The following is a 21,537-nucleotide window of genomic DNA, read 5'->3' on the forward strand; positions in this document are numbered from 1 at the left end:
TACAAAGTCCGAATGCAGCGTAGTATACTTGACTGTTCTACCTATGTTTGTGTAGATTTTCCCTTTTTGTGTAGGTTTTCTCCAACTGTCCAGGAGCTCTGCAGAATTTGTGAATTTTCAAGGACAGACTTCTCTATTGATAGGTAAATTTAAATGTGTGTATTTAGCATAGTGATGGACAGGATGACTCTTCAAAAACCACAACAAACTCAGAAGTATCATTATTTTCATCTTCAGTTATATGATCCCTGGGTCATACACTGAAATGAAATTTCAATCTCATGGGTCATAGTGCAAGAAACAGTAATAAATAGAATATAAATATGTAAGACATTCACTGACTAATTTAATGCACTTCTCATTCATTATTTTACTGGTACCCCATAAGAAGTGATATTCTGCTGTGTACAGTAATTTTCCTAATAGAAATTCCTGATTTAGTACATAAAAGTCCATCCAGAATATCAAGACGCACTTATAACTTTTTCTTTTCTAAAAAAGAATGCAGCCCAGTTTTCAAAATCCTGTGTTATATCATACATGCCTGAGTTATGTGCTATGTCTGGAACAAGGCCCCAAAGAGGTCATTATAACTAGCGAACAACAAGCTACTGCTTAACGTTGTTATTTTAGCCTAGAGCAGGGGTGTTAAACTGAAGTGCTCGCAAGCCTCAGGGAATGCTGTCTTTGAAGGAAGACAAGTCAATAATAATAATCCTCTTTCTGCTGTGAGCTGTTGATTGAACATAACCTATTACTCTCCATACTCTTCATAAACTGTAGAACTCATGTTTTTGCGTGTTTTGAGAAATTCTCTGCACTGTGGTACCCTCTGCTGGAGCTGCGGTGTTGTGATTTTCAAGAAACAGCCCAGTTAACAATGATTGACATTCCATTATGCTACACTGTGAAAAATGAAAGCTCTGTAATCATTTGGATTCAAGACACTACAGTATATGTTTAGAAGAATAAAATAAGTACTTGTCCTCTGTGCCATTTTTAAAATGTCATTCAATTATTTTATTATTATTCACCACTGAATCAACTTTTTGGATTCTCATATTATGCTTCTCTTGTGGAAGATGCAAAATTTGCTTTTCCCAATATTACTCTCAAGGAATTGGCATTACAAATCGCCTTTTTCAGTATAAAAGGACTCCACCACACACTCATTTGTTCTCTGATGTAGATGATGTCTTCCCCTAAAAATGGCTCTATGAAAGTTGTGACTACAGACACTCAAGGACTAAGCTCAAGGCTTGCTGAACATCACTATACACATAACCTTTAGAATGTAAAAGGGTATTATGTTGCATATTTGGAAAAGAAAACGCTACATTTAAGACAAACTGATTGATCTTATTGGTCTGATTGATCACGTACATGCACAGTATGGTAAATAACGTTAAATTCCTTCTAAAAAAATGTAGTCTATATGTCTTTATTCAGAAGAATGTGGACAATAGACAGAAAGATACCAATGTTTTATTGTCCTCACGGTCTGAATGCAACAAATTTCACAATCTGTACATTTTCCACCTTGACAAAACCAACTGCAAATTGTGAAACCTTACTGTATAGTCAAACAATACTAAACGCCAAATTTCACAATCTGAATATAATCCACCTTGAGAAAACCCGTTGCAAATTGCAAAGCCTTATTTTATAGCAATACTATGCAGTCATCAAAGCTGCATCCCATTGTCATCACCAGACTCTACTGTTCTTCACTGTTTTACTGGTTTGTAATCTCAGCTTCTTTAATATTGATTTTTGCTTGTGTTTCAGCCTTCAGTCTTTTTTTGAACAAGTGAGAAATGTGTTCAATGGACTATTACCAAATTTCCTGTCTAATGTGTTACACATGCAGGTTCACCAAACTCCTGCTGACTAGCTCTGGTGTAATTTTTATTTCCATTTATAGAGAGGTGTTGTTTGTATATCTCCAAATGATCCTGATCACATTTTTAATTAATTCCACTGAACCTTTTTCTGTATTTGGTGACATTCCCTGTGTTTTGCATTCAGAATGAAGTGGTCTCCTTATGATCTTTAGTTTTCAACTAACACTTTAGCCTTTCCATTATGTGCATGCAAATGTTCTTCTCTATAAAACCGTATAGGTTACTTGCATACTACATTTCATTACTATCATTCAGCTTTTTATTCACACTTAGAAATTTTTCTGGACAATGTTCTTGAGCATACAGTTATAATGGGCATATTTGACTTGTCCCCATTGATAGGCATTGTGTATGTACATATGTCAGCGAGGCATGGATACCCTAGCAGATTCAGGGGACCCGGCACTTTACAGGGGCCCTTGCATATGACAGGGGGCTTTGAACATGTAAAATATGTTAAACTGCCCAGGTGGGTCAAGATGACATTTTTTTCAACTGTGCAGAATTTCTAAGTATGTCCCTGGATATAAATAAATCATTTACATGTCATCACCAGTAATTTTCTGTGTACAGTTCTTAATGCTAATTCCAGCTATTGCTACAGTAAAATGAAGAGACTTCATTGCCTTATTTTAAACAATTTGTTTTTTCACTAAATTCCGAATCAAGCTATGGAACCTATATTGTGATGCATAACATGGTTGCAGAAAAAAATGTTTCCTACCTTTTGTACCAGTACCATGGAAGGGGGCTGTCTGTATTGAAGAAGGCAACAGATCTGGGAGGGATCTTGATGGAGGCAAGGTGGAGGCTGGAACCAAGGAACCAGGAGAAGCAGGTGGAGTACTGGGTTGGTGGTCTGATATAGTACCAAGGACATGTTGACTGCATTGGATAGATGCCTGTGATGAGGAGGTAGGGCTGAAAGCCACTGATGACTCTACCGGGGGGCTGCTCTTGTTAGTGGGTGCAGACAAATCCGACTTCTTAAAAATAAATGCTCCTTCAGTTAAGCTGCACTGAAAGTGCCGGAATGGAGGCTTTCCTGCATAGAAAAACAGAATGGATTAAGAAGAATGTATGCATTAGCTTCAAGCCAAATACTCTTTCCTAAAGCAACCTATATAAGAAACATAAAGCAGGCAACCACCATTAGCAAGAATCTGCTTGTTAAGTCTGACACAATGCAAGACATAAAATCTGTTTCCAGGGCCTGACAGTTCAAACAAACCACAATGACAGAACTGGTATCATTATTCACCATAAATTCTTTCCTTAACAAGGCATTGTTAAGGATGAAAAATGGGCTAAATTCCTTTATTTCAAACAGAGTGATGAGTGTAAATGTTCTCCCAGAAAGGATTATCAGTATATCAGTACATGGTCAATACATCATTTTCAGTTCGGTACACACAATGAAATGAACTAATGCATTTCTTGACACAGGTGGAACCTAAATTCACAAGTACACAATCAACATGGAAAACATTATGGTAAATGTGCCCTGTGAATTGTTACAGTTGCAGTCAGTCCTAATTGGCAGTTTGGGAACATTTTGGTTTCCCAATAAATTACATCAAAACTGGAAAGAGAGTAGTTGATAAAACCAAGACTGTTCATCGGATATGTTGCTGAATACTCATACAACATGCTAATTCATTTGAGACATCATCTGAGTGTTTGTATGACCTGAGTAAAGTAGAAACAGCCTCTGCAAGTTAGCCTCTCCATGGCATTAAGCTAATTTAGTCACAGATAGGTGACCATACTCGTAGTAGGGAACACAGTGTTTACCTTCTTAGGACTGTTATGTTACATTTTGCGATTTTTAGACTTATTTTTTGCACGGTGCAAATAAGCATCTCATGTTATTTAGACACATTGATGTTGCCATTGGTTTACAACTTTCTGTAAATGTGTTTGCAGTTTTAATAATAATAAACAGAACAAATTATGTTTTTCCTGCTGTACGTAAATTGCACCAAACCATAACACTGCAGCATATTGGCTCATGCCCAGTTTTGCCCTAGAAACAATATTGTCACATTAGTTCAAACTTCATGACTTAAGTCAGTTTGAGACTTTGAAGCCACGGTTGGTGGAATTGCTGTGCATGTCAGTCACTGATTGGTTTAGTGCAGTACGAACTAATACGCCAAATGGGTGAAACCAGTCGGAGTGGGTGAAAACTGCATAACATTTCTCCCATCTCAATTTATTTTGATTAATCTCAAAGCTGCACAATTTAAGTGCATCTATGGTCATTTGACAGTGATATTTATCCTTTTCAGCTAAATCCCAAGCTTAGTATTACTGGTGAACGCTCCACCCTCCCTCTCACCTGTACGTGGGGAGGCAGGGTTTGGAGGATCACAAGAAGATGATGAAGACAGCTGCCTGAAGAACTCCAGTGGATTGATGGAACGTTGCGAGACCAGTGCTGCCGCTTCCTACAGGATAGGAGGAGCGAATTCTGCTTTACAGTTCTAACATGTATGCATTGGACCAGCGTTACTGCTGAATTATTCAAAAGCCACACATTAAGAATACAAAACATAACTCTTTTAAGATAGCTTCTTAACTTACTGCTGCCTTCTCAATGGACTCACTCCTTCTGAAGCTAGCTCTCATCTCTTCCTCATGCTCCTTTTTCTGCTGCTCCTACAGCAAACCCCAAGGCACAAAACTGGAATACCGTCATCAAATAAACACATCTGGTTCTAAAATATTACAAATCGCACTGCCCACACCCATCCACACCAAACTTAAGACTAAAATCCTCCTTCTATCAAATGTATAAACAGAATAATTAAACTATCAAATTACATTTTAATAATTTAGCAGTCTTTTTACAAGGTTAATGAACTGTCAGAACACCTCTGTCACTCTCATCTCCTATTACAATTATTTATGCAACCAAACATTGATGGCACTTGTCTTAATCCTGTCGTGCTTAATCTAATTAATGTCGGTATTTCAAAAGGAGTCTTTTTTTAATCTTCACATGCTATTTGTAACTGACACAAATGCTCAGTCATTCACTCTCACAAGGCCAGCTCTTTTGAATGTCACAATGTGCCCCTAACTCACCCATTGAATCATCTCCTGTTTTTGTGCTGCTGTCTCCTTCTCTTCCTCTATTCTCCTGTCAAAACAGACCATGAAAAATAAACAAGAACATTTGGTGACAACACAATCTGGAAAATATTGTAAAACATTCTAAAAGATTTCATGAATCACCAATGACAAGTTAATCAGTCATGAGAAAAAAACTGAACCACTTTGAACATTCATGAACAATTCTAATACTGGATAAACTGCTGCAAAATACAAAACAAAGAAAATTAGACAAGTGTTTCAGCATTATTTTGAGAATATTACTACTTGGAAACAACAGCAGAGTTTTTTTTGGTGGGGTGGGGAGGGGGTAGATAATTACTACACCATTTTAGCAAAGAAAAATCTGATAGCAGTCTGTCTGGAGTGATTTTGGGCCATGACAAATGAATGCAGGTTTTTTTGTTATCTACACATAACTTAAATCTGAAATTAAAATGACAAGTTCAAGTTAATCTCCAACCGAGAGACACTGCTGGTCACAGGGGGCACTATCACGAAACAGGCTGCAATGTTTCCATACAGTATATTGACATCCAGACCTCTGCTCCTGTATCCTATTCTCTTTCTCAATCATCTTCCTTTCCCTCTCCTCTGCCTCTCTGTGCTCCTGTTGTATTCTTTTTATTTCCAAAAACCTCCTTTCTTCGAGTGCTCGTCTCTTCTCTTCTGCTTTCCTCTCCTCTTCCTCTCTCTAGCGGAGAAAGTGAGTTGGGAAGGTTACCTGGAGTTGAAATCACATCATCTCAGCTCTTGTGCAACAATCCTACAGGAAATATTATTATACTTCACCCAGGTTGAGAAGCTGATCACAGTGAACCACTGAATTCAAATATTTTGGTGCTCACATCTGACCGTGCCCAAAAGGACTCCCTTTTCATTCGTTTTATCTCCATCACAGCTATTGTCCTCTTATAGTTAGTTCCCTGAAAGGACAAATGAAAGAGATCAATCACAAACACAGCACAGTAAAGTCCAGCCACCACAAAACCATCAACTGTGCTTCTATATGGGGAACAAACATTCCAATATGAATTTCTTTTAGCGAATACAGTTGTGGAAAAAATTAAGAGGAATATATATATATATATATATATATATATATATATATATATATATATATATAACCATAGCCTGATTCTTCTTTATTTCTTCTTCTTAATGAAGGGCTTCTATCATGCTTTATCAGACTTCATTCCTGCTTTTAGGAGCCTGATATGAACTGTCCTAGTCATGCATTTCACACTTGCACTTAATGTTTCCCATTCCTTTTGAAGGTCAATTGATGTCATCTAACAGTTCATGAAAAACGGTCAGATAAGTTGAAGCTTGAATTTTGTTTCTGCCCTTTACCTGGCTGGTTTCTGGTCATTCTCAGTGTCCCCTACTTCGCCTTATTGTTGTTTACTGCTGTCTTAGACATTTTGAACCTGAATGCAAAATGCTACCCAGTGCAGCCTTCTGCCAGCAGAATCACAATTAAACCAGAATTTTAAAATGTAGATTTGTTTAAAAATATAGCGCGGCCTCAATTTTTTCCACAACTGTATATTACCACACCATGCTTGCTTTAATTTGAATGTTGTTAACTGACAGCAATGAGTTTAGTAGAAAATGTATCAACAAATACTGAAGCTCAGACTCTCACCACAGATTCTCCTTTGTCCACAGAGCAAGACCCACTCTTCCCATGCAATGCTGGGGTGCCCATTGTGCTGAACATGGCATTTATCCGATCCTCTGTCACATCTTCCAGTGTCTTAGCGCTGACAAACATATGAGCTTCCTGGAAGAAAGACAGTCCAAAGGGTGAATCAAGACAACCTCAAAAATTAGGGTAGGTGTAAGGGCCAGAAATCCGACTCCAGGATTGTTTGCGTAACCTATTCGTCCACTGATACCATCAGGTAATGTACATTGTAACCATGAAATGAGTGTTGCCTGGACCATTTTCCCGTGTAGGACTAAGTTTATATGTCGTTCATATATCAAATATGCAGACCATGCAAATGGTCTTATTAGCACTTGATGAATAATGGCAGTTAATTTATGTTATCACCAGGTACTATTAATTACATTGAAGTTTGTGACCTTACCATAGTACATGTTAAGTTCACTAACGTTTTTGAATTTCAGGGAGGAAAGATGGATAAAATAGACAGGCACTGGCTTAAAAAGAGAACAACAGTACCTACATATTACCACTAGAGCAAAACTATTATTTTTGCCATATTTCTATATATATATTTTCATATTATATACATGTGTGTGCATGTGTATGTTTAATATCAACTGCCTAAATATAGTCATAAACTGGATCCAATCAAGAGAATGAGAAGAAACATGTTTTAAGAACATAAGAAATTTACAAATGAGAGAAGGTCATTCAGCCTCGACTGGCGACCGAGCAAAGCTCAGGAGCAACTGTGCTTTTACGAGTTAATGTTACTGACGTTAGACAATATTACCCCGCAGGTGTTTGTTGCTAAGGTACAGAAATTCCGCTCACGTGACACAGGCAGCTATTGATAACACTCGCACTGTATATTAACAAGGACAGACAAGTACTCACGTTGACTGAGAAAAATAAAAAATTAAACAACAACCACCCATGTAACCGTACTGGCACACAAACACTCAAATATACTTCCAAATAATTCCAGTCAACCGCTACAACAGGCGCACAACACAACACAAGAGCACACAGTGTCTACACCACTCCTTCACAGTGCAGCAATCCTAGCAGTTTTGTTAATGATGAAAGATTTTTAGCTAGAAACCAAATATAGGTTTGACAGCATTGTCAACTATTGTTTGGCTGGATGTAATGGAAACCACCAAAATAACTTACTGGAAGTGCTTTAAACCAGGTTAGTGGGTTATTTGAGCATTTTACTCAGTACTGGGTATTGTATATAGTATTGTATAGGCCTATTATATGCACACATTAAGATCATTTGGAACAGTAAACATCATGTGTCTGTTACAGTACTGAACAGTTAGGGCTGTATGATATGATATATATTGGATGATAAAATAAAAATGTCATTGCATATTATTCTCTATTGATAATTTTGTGGTGTCACAAAATACACTGTTTATGGCAACATTTTTTCATTTGGATGACAGGTTACATGCCACCACATGGGATGTGGCACTTGTACGGACGTTTATATTGGATTTTATTATTTGAAACCCACAGAAGACAATCCATAAATATGTACCATGATCCACAAATATGTAACTATTAACAAATATGTATTTTTTTATTTGTACTGTGTAAAATAATATCTACCAAACTTGAAAGCGATTTTTATACTTGTGGCATTTGTGGACCATATCCTATTTGTGGATCGTGTTACATTTGTCACTTGCCTATTATGGATTTGTGGATTTTTGTCCAGTTTGTAATGGTATACAGAGCCAATTAGCCATCTGGCTAGGAAAATATTTTTTGAAATAGTTTTGTGTTCACCTGCAATAGTTTTGCGATCCCACTACACTTGCCCACTTGCTATTTGCTGCAATGTGACAGCAGGGATGAACCTAAATAATACAGACATGTCCTGTAAAGTGTGCTTTAAGCATTAAAGTATGGGTACACCATGTAACTTAACCTTTGAGGGTACAATTACTTGACACTGGGGATCTACCCTCAAGGGTCTGCCAACTGAACCCAAGCAGTAGGTAAATGTACCTTGTAAGGTATAGAAATTAGGGGTTCATTAATGTTGTTTGTACCATGGGTAACATAACTGTACTAGGGCTGTGCTCTTTTATCTGACAGCGTATCAGCTGAACAAACTGTCTATTTTTGGATACCACATTCTGTCATTTGCTTCAGCCAATCATGGATTCCCTATGGTGGTACACATAAATACAAATATAAATTTGAAGCAACACAATTTCAGGTTGAAGAAAATTTAATGTGTGTATCTTCATTATTTTAATGTGTTGGTCTTAATGCTGTCCTTCAGATGTGTATGTACCTTGCCCTTGTTCTTTATGTGAAAGCATCCCAATGGTCTGTCACCAGTGCTCAATCTGCTTCAAGTCTAAGCACCTACTTTTGGCTTTGCTGAGTGAGGGATGGGTTCACACCATAACTAGCAAACTTCTTGTGATATATAAAATGACTGCTGTATGTTTTGAGGTGTGCTTCCCTCACCACTAAGTGTGCTTAAGTGGTTCTGTCACAACGTCTGCACAAGGGTTAAGTATGTTAGTATACCAGTAGTTTTGTCCAAAATGTCACATATTCAGGCTTAACTGCTAATGCTTTGCAAGTTTTTTTAATCCTAGCAAACATATTTTTCGGGTCCATTGCATTTTTAACATTGATATGTGCTTATAAAGAGTTCAATCATCAAGCCTCTGCTTTACCTTGAAGAATGCCTTGATGGCAGGCTGATGGCTGGCATACTCCTCTCTGCGGTATTTATCCACATCATCACCGATCTGCACGTGCGGAATCACATGTTATGCTGGATCGGCAGGATCGTACAGTGCTCACAAAGGTGGTTAAAATTCACTTCAATGATAAATACATGCCCACTGATCATCAGCTACACCTCCATGAAGGTATTTATAATGCATTATGGATGACTGCTTCAAGTATAGTGTTGCCATTTTTTCCTTTCAACATGGTTTGCTAAACATCAGTGGAATCTATGCAGAAATTTATTGGGGGAATCTATGTATCCCTTCAAACAACTGACCCCATTCAACAATTGCACTCCTCCCTATGTGATTGTACATCTTTTTGCCCCAAAACCAAGATTTTACAGACTCACCCAGAAAATAAGAACAATATGCTGGTGTTCTGGTTTCTTCGAGGCCACCTGGCACAGTCCATAAAATGCCTTATTTCTGTGGAACTTCTTCACAAGCTCCACCAAACCACCCACTACAAGAGCATAAACAGAAGGACAGTCACTACCAAACTACAATTTTTAAGTCCTGGTAAAGTTCCTGCTTCTGTCACATGTGAATTAAAAGCATCTGACAAGAAACAAATAATATACATTATCTTCTGGCAATACCACCCCCAATCCTTATAAAAAGGACGCAACTAAGTAGTCTATTACTTAGTCGGTTGGGCATGTTATACTATAGTGTATATGGTATGTTTGTATGAAGTTCTGCATTCAGCCAGTCCAAATGAATTAATTTAGACTCACATCACCTGCAGTTATAGCCATTGTGTTGCAGAAAAATGATCAACTTAGCAGCAAACACACTTTAGAAGTGCAACAATGGATCTCTCTTCATCACATTAGCTGCATATACCCATGTTACTGGGAAAAGGAATATCTTAATGGCACCATGCATAAGGTCAGGTAGAAGACATGTTTGACAAATCATGTGAACTTACCTCCTGAATCTGACAGTTTTAAGTTATTATTAAAGCCATCATATGCGAACAACGCCCTGTAATCAAAACAAAGAAACACATTACTTGATTTATTATTATGTTTTTTTAATACTAAACAATTTGTGTACAACACAAACACTCCTGGGATACAGCAACTGCATACTTCGAGGTTACAATACCCACTTACTATCCCAAGCGTTAGAGAATGGGAGATGGAATTATCTGTGTGGCAGCTGGGGTTCAGAGGAATATTTAGTTGCTGGTTTCCAGTTTATAGTAATGCATGGCTAGAAAGCCAAAACACAATGTTAAATTAAATGGCTCCCAGACGCCATTTAAGAAGACAATAACATTAACATTAAAAACAAGCAAACACAGACAGTAATAACTGAATATGTTGATCAAAAATTGTAAGGTGAAATATTTTTAACTAATTATCTAAAAGGAGCCAGTTTCAAACCAAAGATTAAGCATTTGTTAAACAATAAAATAGAACACATATACAGAATTATATAGAACTATGCTAGCAAAATCTTTAACACCAGGATCAGAGAGTATGCAGTCACAAGCTATATTCAAGGAGTCATAGGCTTGTATGTGGTAATAAAACACCTTATATTTTATATTAAAAAAATATTGTAATATTTTATATTTAAAAAATAAGTAGCAGCATTTTTCTACATAAAAATATATTAAAAACATTTACACAAAAGCTATTTAAAAGATGTTTCTTCTTTGTTCAGATGTAGATTTCTAAATCTAGTCTTAAAACCTGGCTTTCTTCTTCTGTTTGTGATCTATATCATTTAATTAGTATATAAACACAAGGCAAACAAGCACCATCACAGCTATGGTCTAAGAATTCTATATTTGCTTCTAAAATACACAAAGCCATCATTTTGGATTAGGATAAAAGCTGGGCTGTACACCTGAGGGATTTACTGTGTGAAACATGACCGCTGCCAAGCTTTCACATTCTTTGAAGAGGTCACTAGCATATTGCTCCCTACTCCTCTATGATGGGTTACTGGGAATGGGGTACACAACCACGACAAGAGGCATCCTAATAGTTAATCACTAATATTTCTTACTGAAAGTTTGCTGCTTCATGTTCCAGAGGGCTATAGGTCACCAACAGGTCGATTGTGGTTGACTGCAATCAAATATCTGGGGACAGGGAGGGGGTCTGAGCAGAGCAGGAGCTCTCTCTTATAATGCACTATTGATACCATCAAAATGCATTATAATCGTAATTGGCAATAATAAAACTGATATTTTTGAAAGTGATATTTTCGTCTCTTCAGTTTAGCAGATAGAAGCAAATCCAAGATTTGCACATTATATTACAATTCCTCCTTTTCAATATCCCTTTGTGACTGCTATTTAAATAATTAGTTCAATTTCTGTGTAGCGCACATGCTTGCCAAATTTTCGAATACGCTGCCAGAATTTCAGTGGTTTAAAATTCGGTTTGAAATTCAATCCTCTACATCCGGGACCAGGAGGATGACTGATAGACTGCCGATAGAGTTCGCCTCGGGAACCGTGGTCAAAATGGAGCAAGTGTGAAGTAGAAGTACTGATTGACTTGACAGCAGATTTTCGTTGATTGTGTTATTTGTATTTCTTGTCGTTTACTGGTCAATACGATAACTTATTGCGCCCCCAAATAATAGGTTTTTATGTAAGTAATTCGCAACCTGCATTAATTATCACCAGACTTATCTTGGTAACGTAAGATGCCTGCAGGCAACTACAAGGTCTGCTAGATTGCAAGCTGGCCAGCTACGTAGTTGGGATGGGAATATTTTTGTACTGAATATTTAAGCAATGAAATTACAGTTGAAATGTTTTCAGTTGAAATGTTCAGTGTTTAAATGTATACACATATTAAATTACAGTCCCCAAAAATTCAAAGCATCATTAATGCGATGCGATTTATTTGATTAGTGTAATTCAACTTGTTTTTTTTTTCATCAACGACTTTTGTCATGAATTTACTTCAATACTCCTTTAAGCAGCGCAGAGCCCAGGAACTATTTCGGAGCATTCCTGAAGCACAATCCATACGGGTTTTAGATAGTAATCTATGACAGAAACTGTGAAACAAAACATCTTAACTCAAATTTAGGAGATGGTAAGAGGTATGAGGAATGTATATGGCTTTTAGGTGCTGAAAATATTTTTAGGCATTCCAGCCCACTTGGTACTTTGTTCATATTCTGGTTATGCTTGTTTTTGTAGCAATGGTGCTGTTATATAAGAGCAGTGCAAATATTATGTCAGAGAATATTTGTAGGTAAACAGACCTATTAAAGTTTATAATTAATAAGTATATTAAGTTTAGGTTAGTAAATGATTAATGACATAATGAATGCATAATGACAAAATAAATTTTCAAAAGACATTATTACATTATTAATCTCACAAATCCATCCTCTGTTAAACACCAATATTTCCATGATAGTAATAGTGATAGCAGCAAATTGCTACTTGTACCTTGAATGTCACAGACTCCAAACGCAGAACGAGAAGAAAAAATAGTCATCTAAACTCTGTTTACCTATATGACTATTTCCTTGATTTATTTTGCTTTTATTTGGAAGTCTGAAAGTAGTCTGAGAAGACAGAGTCTCCATATCATTCCAGCTCCGGGTAAAATTCCCATGGGTCCCCAACATTATCTATCTGTAAACTAGAAGAGGAATTAACATGATTCTTTCAGACTTCCTGTGAGGATGGGAGAGAGACAGAGTCAAATTGCTTTCTTGAGAATGCAAAAAGAAATAAAAAAAGAAAAAGAAGGAAATAACAAAGGAGGGAAAATTAAAAATGGGAGAAAATGAAGTGCAGGATGTGTATGCATGGACGAATGGGTGGGAAGAATTTGGCAACACAAAAATAAGCAGAAATGAGAAATCCTAGCTTGAAAAACTGAAAGAATGAAATACTGATTAAAGTAACAAAAATCTTTGAGACATTTATACATACTCAGCTGTTTACAAGTACAGGCTGTCCCGGTTTAAGAATGTCCAACTTACAGACAACTCGTACTTATGAACGGACTGCAATAAAGTGTGTTATATTAAAAGTTTGGGTAAAATACAATACTTCGTAATAACAAACACACCCATGCTCATGAAAACATTGCATGGCTTCATAGGTTTGTCAACTCAAGGTACAGTACAGTACAATATCATATGTAGTTACTTTTATTTTTACAGTATATATTTTTTACTATGTACCGCATTATTTTTCAGACTTACCTAGGAACTCGACTTAAAGACAGACATAGGGAGTGGATCTCATTTGTAACCTGGGGACTGTCTTTACTACATTTTATCCATAGTCCTTAAAATTCCAAGAATGCTACTGATGAAAAGAGTAAATCAGAGAGGCCTATAATAAATAAACAACTACAGATGCGGTTCCTCCTGGTACTCTTGGTTTAACCCTATATACAAGTAGTCAGATCAATTAACTTGTCTAAATTGCCCACAGTGTATGATTATATATGCGCTTCTGATTGGCACTGATTGACAGACATCCCATCCAGGGTGTTCCCCTGCCTTGTGCCCTGTGCTTTTGGGTATGCAGTAGTTTGTCATATTTAAGAACTGCCTGGGGAGTGCAGGATTAGGTTGATTTAAAAGTTATAAACCAACAATATGAAAAGATTGTGACTAATTATCTTCTAAACCTAAATGCACTGAAAACTATGTCACCGCTTCCATTCACGTCATAGGATGTTCCAGGCATGCCCTATGGTAATTATTCTTCTGGTAACTGTCACATGTACATACCAAAGACTTCACCTAATATGTGATGATGGAGAGGTGTGACAGGGGCCATCATGAGTGCTCCCATGTGAAGAAGCATTTGATTCAGAAAGCGTTCTTTCATAAGATGTTTACATAATGTACTGTACAAGACCAGATATTGGAGTACTGTTTATAGTACTAATAAACAATAAATATCTACAACTCACTGTTCCCTTTACATGTAGACTTTTTCACATGAAAAATTATTCAAATGATCTAAATAATTTGATGGAAAAACTTGCACATGTAAGTGCACATGTACAAGTATATTTGATGCTTTTCAGATGGTTAAGTTTCTCAAAAGTATAAAGCTTCATTTCAGTATTAGCCTTCAAAATCTGACCTTTTCCTCTCTTGTCAAAATTGTACCCTTTTTACATGCCAACTATGCTACAGACATGACATCAGGACATTCCTCCCCGCGTTTGATTGGCACTGGATTTGATTATTCGGGGGGGTGCAAAATCCATTAGCTCCCCCAGCCCTGAGAATCCACTACAAAGTCACCCAGAGACATTTTCTAGAACCATCACACATCAAGCCCAGTCTACAAAGGAAACCCATACTCAAATGTATGGAGCGAATACTAGGTTAGCCTTCGCTATGACTTCATTGTCTTGCTATGCTACCTTGTTTACTACTGCATGATGCATACTTCTATGAGGATAAGCAGGAGAAAGAGTGGCTTTAGACACACAAAAGTCCTATAATCCCTCCCCCCAAAAAAAAAAAAACACATACACATTTCTGCGGAAAGTGCCTCTGGCCTGTATATTGTCCTTGTAAACAGGGGGTGATGAAAAAAAGGCTGAAATTCAATAGCCAAATACAGTAGATGTAACAAAGAAAACACATCAAAATTAAAAATAGGATGTATCATCTCCACCCTGACTGGACCAGCAAGTAAACAACCCCAGATGTCAAGAATCAATACCGTAAAGATATCAGTAGTGTAAATACTTTTAAAAAGGGTAATGAGTGACGTAACCCCATTACAACTGAAAAAAGTATCTGTAAAAAGTAACCTCAACGCTGACAGTGTCTGATATACTCATAATCTTTAGCTTAGCATGAATTAAGTTAGTCCATACTAATGAGCAGCCTATTCAGTCTTTACTAGAAGAGTAAAAACTGTTAAAATGTGTTCCCTGACTCCCTGTCCATATCAACTGATAATGAAACACAAATATTCCAGTGGTGTGATATGAACAGCACTGTTTATATGTCACAAAAGTAAGCTGCATTGATGCACCACCCCCCTCCCAAGAGAGATGCCATGCTGACACTTGAAAGTAGTTCAGGTCCAGAAAGTAAAAATCCAGACCAAGATTAAAAAAAAAAAAAAGTTAAGTACAAGTGACTATGACTTTTATACCGAAATCAACTTAATCCCTTCGTGTCCTACCTCAATCTTGCTTTCTCTTTGTTGTTCAGTTACTTTATTTTTCATAGTTCAAATATATTTCGTAAGTGGATTCCTTTGTGTTTGAGCTAATAAATCCAGTAGAAGAGACCCGAAAATTTTTTTTAAAGTTAACATAATTTAATATCTGATACATCTGAATTAACAATCCAAAAATATTTCATTAGGATGCATCCATAATGCCACAACATAAGCAACAGATGGGTTTTGCGTGGGGGATTCCATATGCTGACTTTCCTCATTTTGTAGGTGTATTAATTCTTAACATATTTGGGCATTTTTATAATTTTACGTCTGACTCCATGACTTTCCATGAGGTTGCACTGAAAACAATTTCAGCTCTTTCATGGCTGTTTTATTTCATTATTAAAATTAAATTATCTTTAAGCTCTCTCTTTTTATGTTACTACGCTGACAGGTTGTAGTTTTTGTGCTTTTTAAATAAAAAACATCATTTGAATTTTACGACATAAGTTGACGCAGTATTGTGCCAAACTAATAGGGTGATGATATACAGGGCAACTTTTTGAGCAATTTGCCAGGCAATGCTGCTGACCAATGTTGATGCTGGGCAACAAATTATATTCAGATTATATTATATTTATATTCTATTTGATCAGCAGTGGGCAATTTTTCATAATCATCCAGATCCAGATGAGTTGCACTTTGTCTCACCTGCTCGACAATTGTCCGGCAACATTGCTCAAAAAATTTGTCCCATGTACCATCACTTTTAGGTAGTCAAAAAAAATGTTTATATCTATTTATCTGGGTAGTTAGTGTATATCTGCACATAAAAAACACAATTTAACATAAGAACATATGCAAATCTACATTAACCAAAGAAATTCACACTTTCTTCTTTTCAAGTTACCGATGTCTTGGTTCCCTTTGTCTCTTTGGTTCCCAAACCTTTCCTCAGGAGCATGCCAGACATTCCATGTATTCATTAAATTTAACCATCAATGCATTTAATCAGTTTAATCATTTAAGTAACTCAATGAGGTATTGATTATACAAACAAGATGTGCTAATGGTTGGATGAAAAATTGCATGGGTATATTTGATGGTTGCTACAAATTGCTGATTTTGGGAAAGGTTTTGAAATGGCTAAGCTAGCACACTTTGACAGACTTAATATGGTTAAACACCAACATGAAAATCATTAAAACTTAATTTTCTTTACCTAAGGTCCTGACCTATTCATCTCGAGTTCCTATTTTGCAGTAGGCCTATTTAACTGCACACTGAAGAAACATGAATGTTGGGGAAACGCCTAACCACTAACTACATTTAATAACCACTTCCTTTGACTACTTTGCCATTATAAATGCAACAATGTGTTGAATTTGTTTAAAGCTGGTTCAACTGGGAGTAAAGGAGTAAAGACTGAGTGGAAATATTAGCAGTTGTTATACCCATTTTACTGCTGCCAACACTGCATGAAAAATGTATGTGATACTTCCTGTTAATTCAACTGAAATTTGTGTCTCACAATTTTTGTCTGGAGCTTCTTTATGGATAATTTAACAGGCCCTTAATTTGCTAAACGATTAAGGTATGAACAAGTGTCTCAAAATGGAGTGACACGGAGATGCATTTTATCATAAAGTCTTGTATAATGCAGTTAATTGCTTTATATAATTTACATATTATTAGTTAATCGTTATGTCTTTGATTCAACTGTAAATGAATTTCAGTGCAAACGAGGTTTGTGCAAAACAAAGGAGAAATCATACGTACTTGTTATATATAGCAAAACAGTGTTTGCTGACCTTCATTGTGTTCTTTAGTGAGTTTACCCAGCAATGTCTTATACTCAATTATATTATGCATTACCCCCATTCCATGTTTTCAATTTACATAATTGTCATTTTGTTGAGCTAGCTGACCCTGCATTGGAGGCCTATACCTTGCTCCTGTTCTTGACACAAGCCTTCAGGCCACAACCTGCCATATTCTGTAACCAAAGGCCTTTGTTGATGTGCTATGTTTTTTTACAAATATTTATTTATATTTTTACAACAGTCATCTATCTTCAGCTGGGAGGCTGGCCATGTATCAGACACATTTGAAATTACCCACCTATTGTCTGTAACCGCTTGTCCTATTCAGGGGGGTTCGGAGCCTATCTCACAGGCTACAGGAACAAGGCAGGACAACCAAGGATGGCACAAAAACTCATTGCAGGGCACACTCACACACCGTTCACTCACACATGCAGATCCATGGGCAACTCGGTAACTCCAATTATACACATAGAGCCATGGCAGATACTCAAACCCTAGTCTCAGAGGTGTCAGACAACAGTGCTAACCTCTGCACCACTGTGCTGCCTGAATTTGTATTTAGCCACTGTTAATTTTACAATGAATTCATTCATTTATTAAATTCCTTAAATTATTACTTACAGTCCAGTAAGTAAGTAACCTGAATATTGTGATGGTAGGCGATACGAGAGGAGGCAGGCCCCATAATGCGGTTTAACGAATAAACCGGGAACAAATAAAACCAAGGGGGAGATCCAGAGGCAAGGTCGAAGCGAAGGCGGGGAGTCGGTGTCCGGGAAAGTAAAGTCTTACACAGGACGAGACAAGGCGACGATGGGAAGGGAGGAATGAGGTTGATGGGACAGCAGGGCAGGACGGGGCAAGCAGACAGGGCAGGCAGGAGAAGGCAGGTCGGTGGGGCAGGCACGACAGGCAGGGCAGGCGAAACAGCAAGGCAGGACAGGACACAGCAGGCAGGGCAAGCGGGGAGAACAAGAGACAAAGAAGTGCTCAGTAAGGCTCATTGGAATCAATGGCAACAATACTTCACAGTAATCACTCGGCTTAGCCCGCTTTAAGAAGCGGGGCGATTAGCCAGTAACTGTATGCAGGCGGCCGGTCCCAGTTGTCTGCAGGTGTCCAGGTTACATTGTTATTTTAAAAGGACCTCCCTCTAGTATGTATGGATAATAACTTTTTAATTTTCTAACTAACTTTCACTAACAGCCTTCAAGCCAGGTTTTGAGTATGCACTATGAGGTATTTTTAAGATAATTTAAAGTTTTGAAAGAGAAACAAATAATCTTAATCTCAGTTTGTCTACGCTTAAAGCAATTCAGGGAACTAGATGAAGATAATTTTTGCCAGTTTCCATATGTCTGTATTTTATGTGCCTCATATGTCATGTATGCAGTATTTTTTGTTCTAATAGTAATTAAAGAAAAAATGATCTACATAAGACATATCATGACCATGACTAACATAAGCAGTCAGACGATGACTGGGTAGAAGGATAAATGCATGGATATGGACAGACTGATAAATTACATAACAAATGTGAGAAGTTACAAAAACACACCAGAGGAGAAAGTCACCTTCATTGTCTAGGAAAATGGTGGGACCAAAAACGTCTATCCAGGATTAGTTCACTGACAGGGAATTTGGTGAATCTATGTTCAGCAGTACATGAAAGGTTAATTGATACAAATCCTGAGCTTAGTATGTAAAAGAGATTTCCAGGACACACCTCTGCAGCATGCCTCCTGCACTAACATGGACATGTGATAACATTACTAATCATCTCGACCGATTAGTAATTCCGTGTTTGCTAAATCTATAATGAGGTCAGTTAGTTTTCTCAAATTAAAAGCATGAAAGTATGTAAATAGCCTGTGTAAATAATATTATATGGTATTATGTTTTTAACAATACATGAAGCAGCATTGCATTTTTTTGCCATATTTACTTACAATATGTTGTCTGTGGCATGTAACTGACCACTGAGTGTATATATGCACTCTATATGTATTTTCTTTGACATTCACCTACTAAAAACCGCTATACAAAAAAACGGCAATAACACTGTAAATAGGCAATAAGTAACCCAATGGTTAGCCTACTCGTGTATAAATGTACGCAATTCAAAGTCTGCAGTACATGTATAACGGTACTGTAGAAAATACCTATATAACGGCACTGTACTTATAGCGATTAAGTTGTAAATCCGTCTTTTACAATTATGTAGTACTCATAAAAAAAAGCAAATTTCATATAATAAATATTTATTGTAAGGCATCAATTATAACGACTGAGACATAAAGATCAATGGCATTATTTTGTGCAATTACTGGAAATTTAAATGATGTATAGATTTATAAAAATCAACGTCCGAGAGAACATTTACACGTCGGTTTAAAATACTGTAATTATTACAGAGATCAGTGTTTGTTCAAGAAAACCTTTATATATATATATATATATATATATATATATATATATATATATATATATATATATTCAAAGCCGGGTGAACATACCAGTCGGTTGAAGAACGAGGGTTCAGGACGTCTTCTTTAGCAGTCAGCAGGGACAGGTTGAAAGTATTTAGATTAATCGCTTTCATGTTAACTGCAGAGTCAAATATGGCTTCGCTAGCCAATAAAGTTCGGCAATAGCAAAAAATGCTACAGGAAAGCAAATGTTTATGTTAATTATTTCAGGCTTTTAAACTTTGGAGACTGGTACCACTCTAACCAAACAGCTGAAAAGCTGGGGTATGAGGACTGATGGGCATAAAAAGGTCCCGCCTACTAAGATAGATGGAGTCAAATGTAACGGGACTTTCACCCCGCTCCCTCCAATAGACTCTTCCAGAGATGCCAGGGCCGCGGTTTTTTCGCCCAATCGGGCTATTTCGAAAAGAGTAAATATTAGGAGAGCGCGGGTTGCGGGTTTTTGGGCTGCTTCGGTAATGTTTCACGGTAGTGGAGTGTAAGGGGAAAAAGTAAATGAATTAGTATGAATGCAAATGGCTCCTAATCCTGAGTAATACTGAATCGCTAGCCGCCGAAAATCAGAGACAGACGCACACACGGTAAACAGGGCTGCTAATTCACCCGCATCTAGCTTTCAGACTCAGGCTCATGCAAGAAATATTAGGGCAAATCTATATCATTCCATTATAAACGTACAATTAACTACATCAGAACCGTTGGAGTAGTTTATAAATCCTACAGACGATTTACAAGCTAACGAAACTTGCATACATGTCAATACACGTGCTGACTAGTCTCGACTTGAAAATCTCACTCCAGCCAGCTGACCAAAGTGGGCAAACCTGGGAAAAGAGAGTGTGTCCTACTAAGTGACGTTATTCTGTTTCACTGTAGTTTTAAAATGTTGAACATCTATTTAAATATGTGATCAGCATGCAAAATACTGGTTTAATTCTTTGAAATATAGTATACTGACATTTCAAACACTGGCCTAGTTTCAGCTTCTGTGGGGCTGATTTTAAGTAGTCCTTTGGCTGGAGATTTTTGCCTGACCTGGCAACACTGCACTCACCTCACAGATATGGACTCGTAGAAGTAGGATGAAAAGAATCATTTAATGCCAAATTATCCAATTTTCAATATCCAACACCGAGTCAAACTATGAAACCTTTGCATGACAGTGAAAATAAACAAAAACATGCTTCTTAAGCATTGTGCAACCATATTTGAGATCCGTCACGTCTTCTACAACGTCGCTGTTCTTCCCTCAGGCTTCAAAATTTGTGCAGCAACAGTATTTCTTCATTTTTGCCTATTCAATAAATTTGTTTAGCCAGACTTTGTGTTTGCTGTGGTAGTAATCTACCCTAGATAATATATGTTTCCACACAGATAGCTGATTTTGGTGTGTTGGCGTTACTAGGTTTAGCTACAGCATTCGATACTGTGGACTATAATATTCTCTTGAACTGACTAGAATCTGTGTTTGGCATTAAAGGGACAGCTCTCTCTTCGTTTCTGTCCTATTAAACTGATTGTTATCAGTTTGTTCATGTGAACCATGAATCTTCTAAGCCCACTAAATTGAAATTTGGTGTTCCACAGGGAACAGTGCTGAGCCTGTTACTGTTTAT

The 21,537-nt window shown here is 37.1% G+C and overlaps 1 protein-coding gene across 1 annotated transcript; it reads right to left on the reverse strand.

Moving 5' to 3' along the window:
* Positions 1-237: 237 nt before the first annotated feature.
* Positions 238-20,309, reverse strand: LOC125746394 (drebrin-like). The gene is made up of 12 exons (XM_049020326.1): positions 19,946-20,309; positions 10,396-10,451; positions 9,815-9,927; positions 9,405-9,479; positions 6,670-6,807; positions 5,870-5,947; positions 5,564-5,715; positions 4,995-5,049; positions 4,491-4,565; positions 4,246-4,354; positions 2,644-2,949; positions 238-260 (listed from the first exon to the last, which is right to left on the reverse strand). Exons 1-12 carry the CDS (start codon positions 20,029-20,031, stop codon positions 238-240), a joined length of 1,266 nt encoding a protein of 421 aa, XP_048876283.1. The 5' UTR covers positions 20,032-20,309.
* Between the last annotated feature and the right edge of the window lie 1,228 nt (positions 20,310-21,537).

This window comes from Brienomyrus brachyistius, chromosome 7 (assembly GCF_023856365.1).
Source record: "Brienomyrus brachyistius isolate T26 chromosome 7, BBRACH_0.4, whole genome shotgun sequence".
NCBI lineage: Eukaryota > Metazoa > Chordata > Actinopteri > Osteoglossiformes > Mormyridae > Brienomyrus > Brienomyrus brachyistius.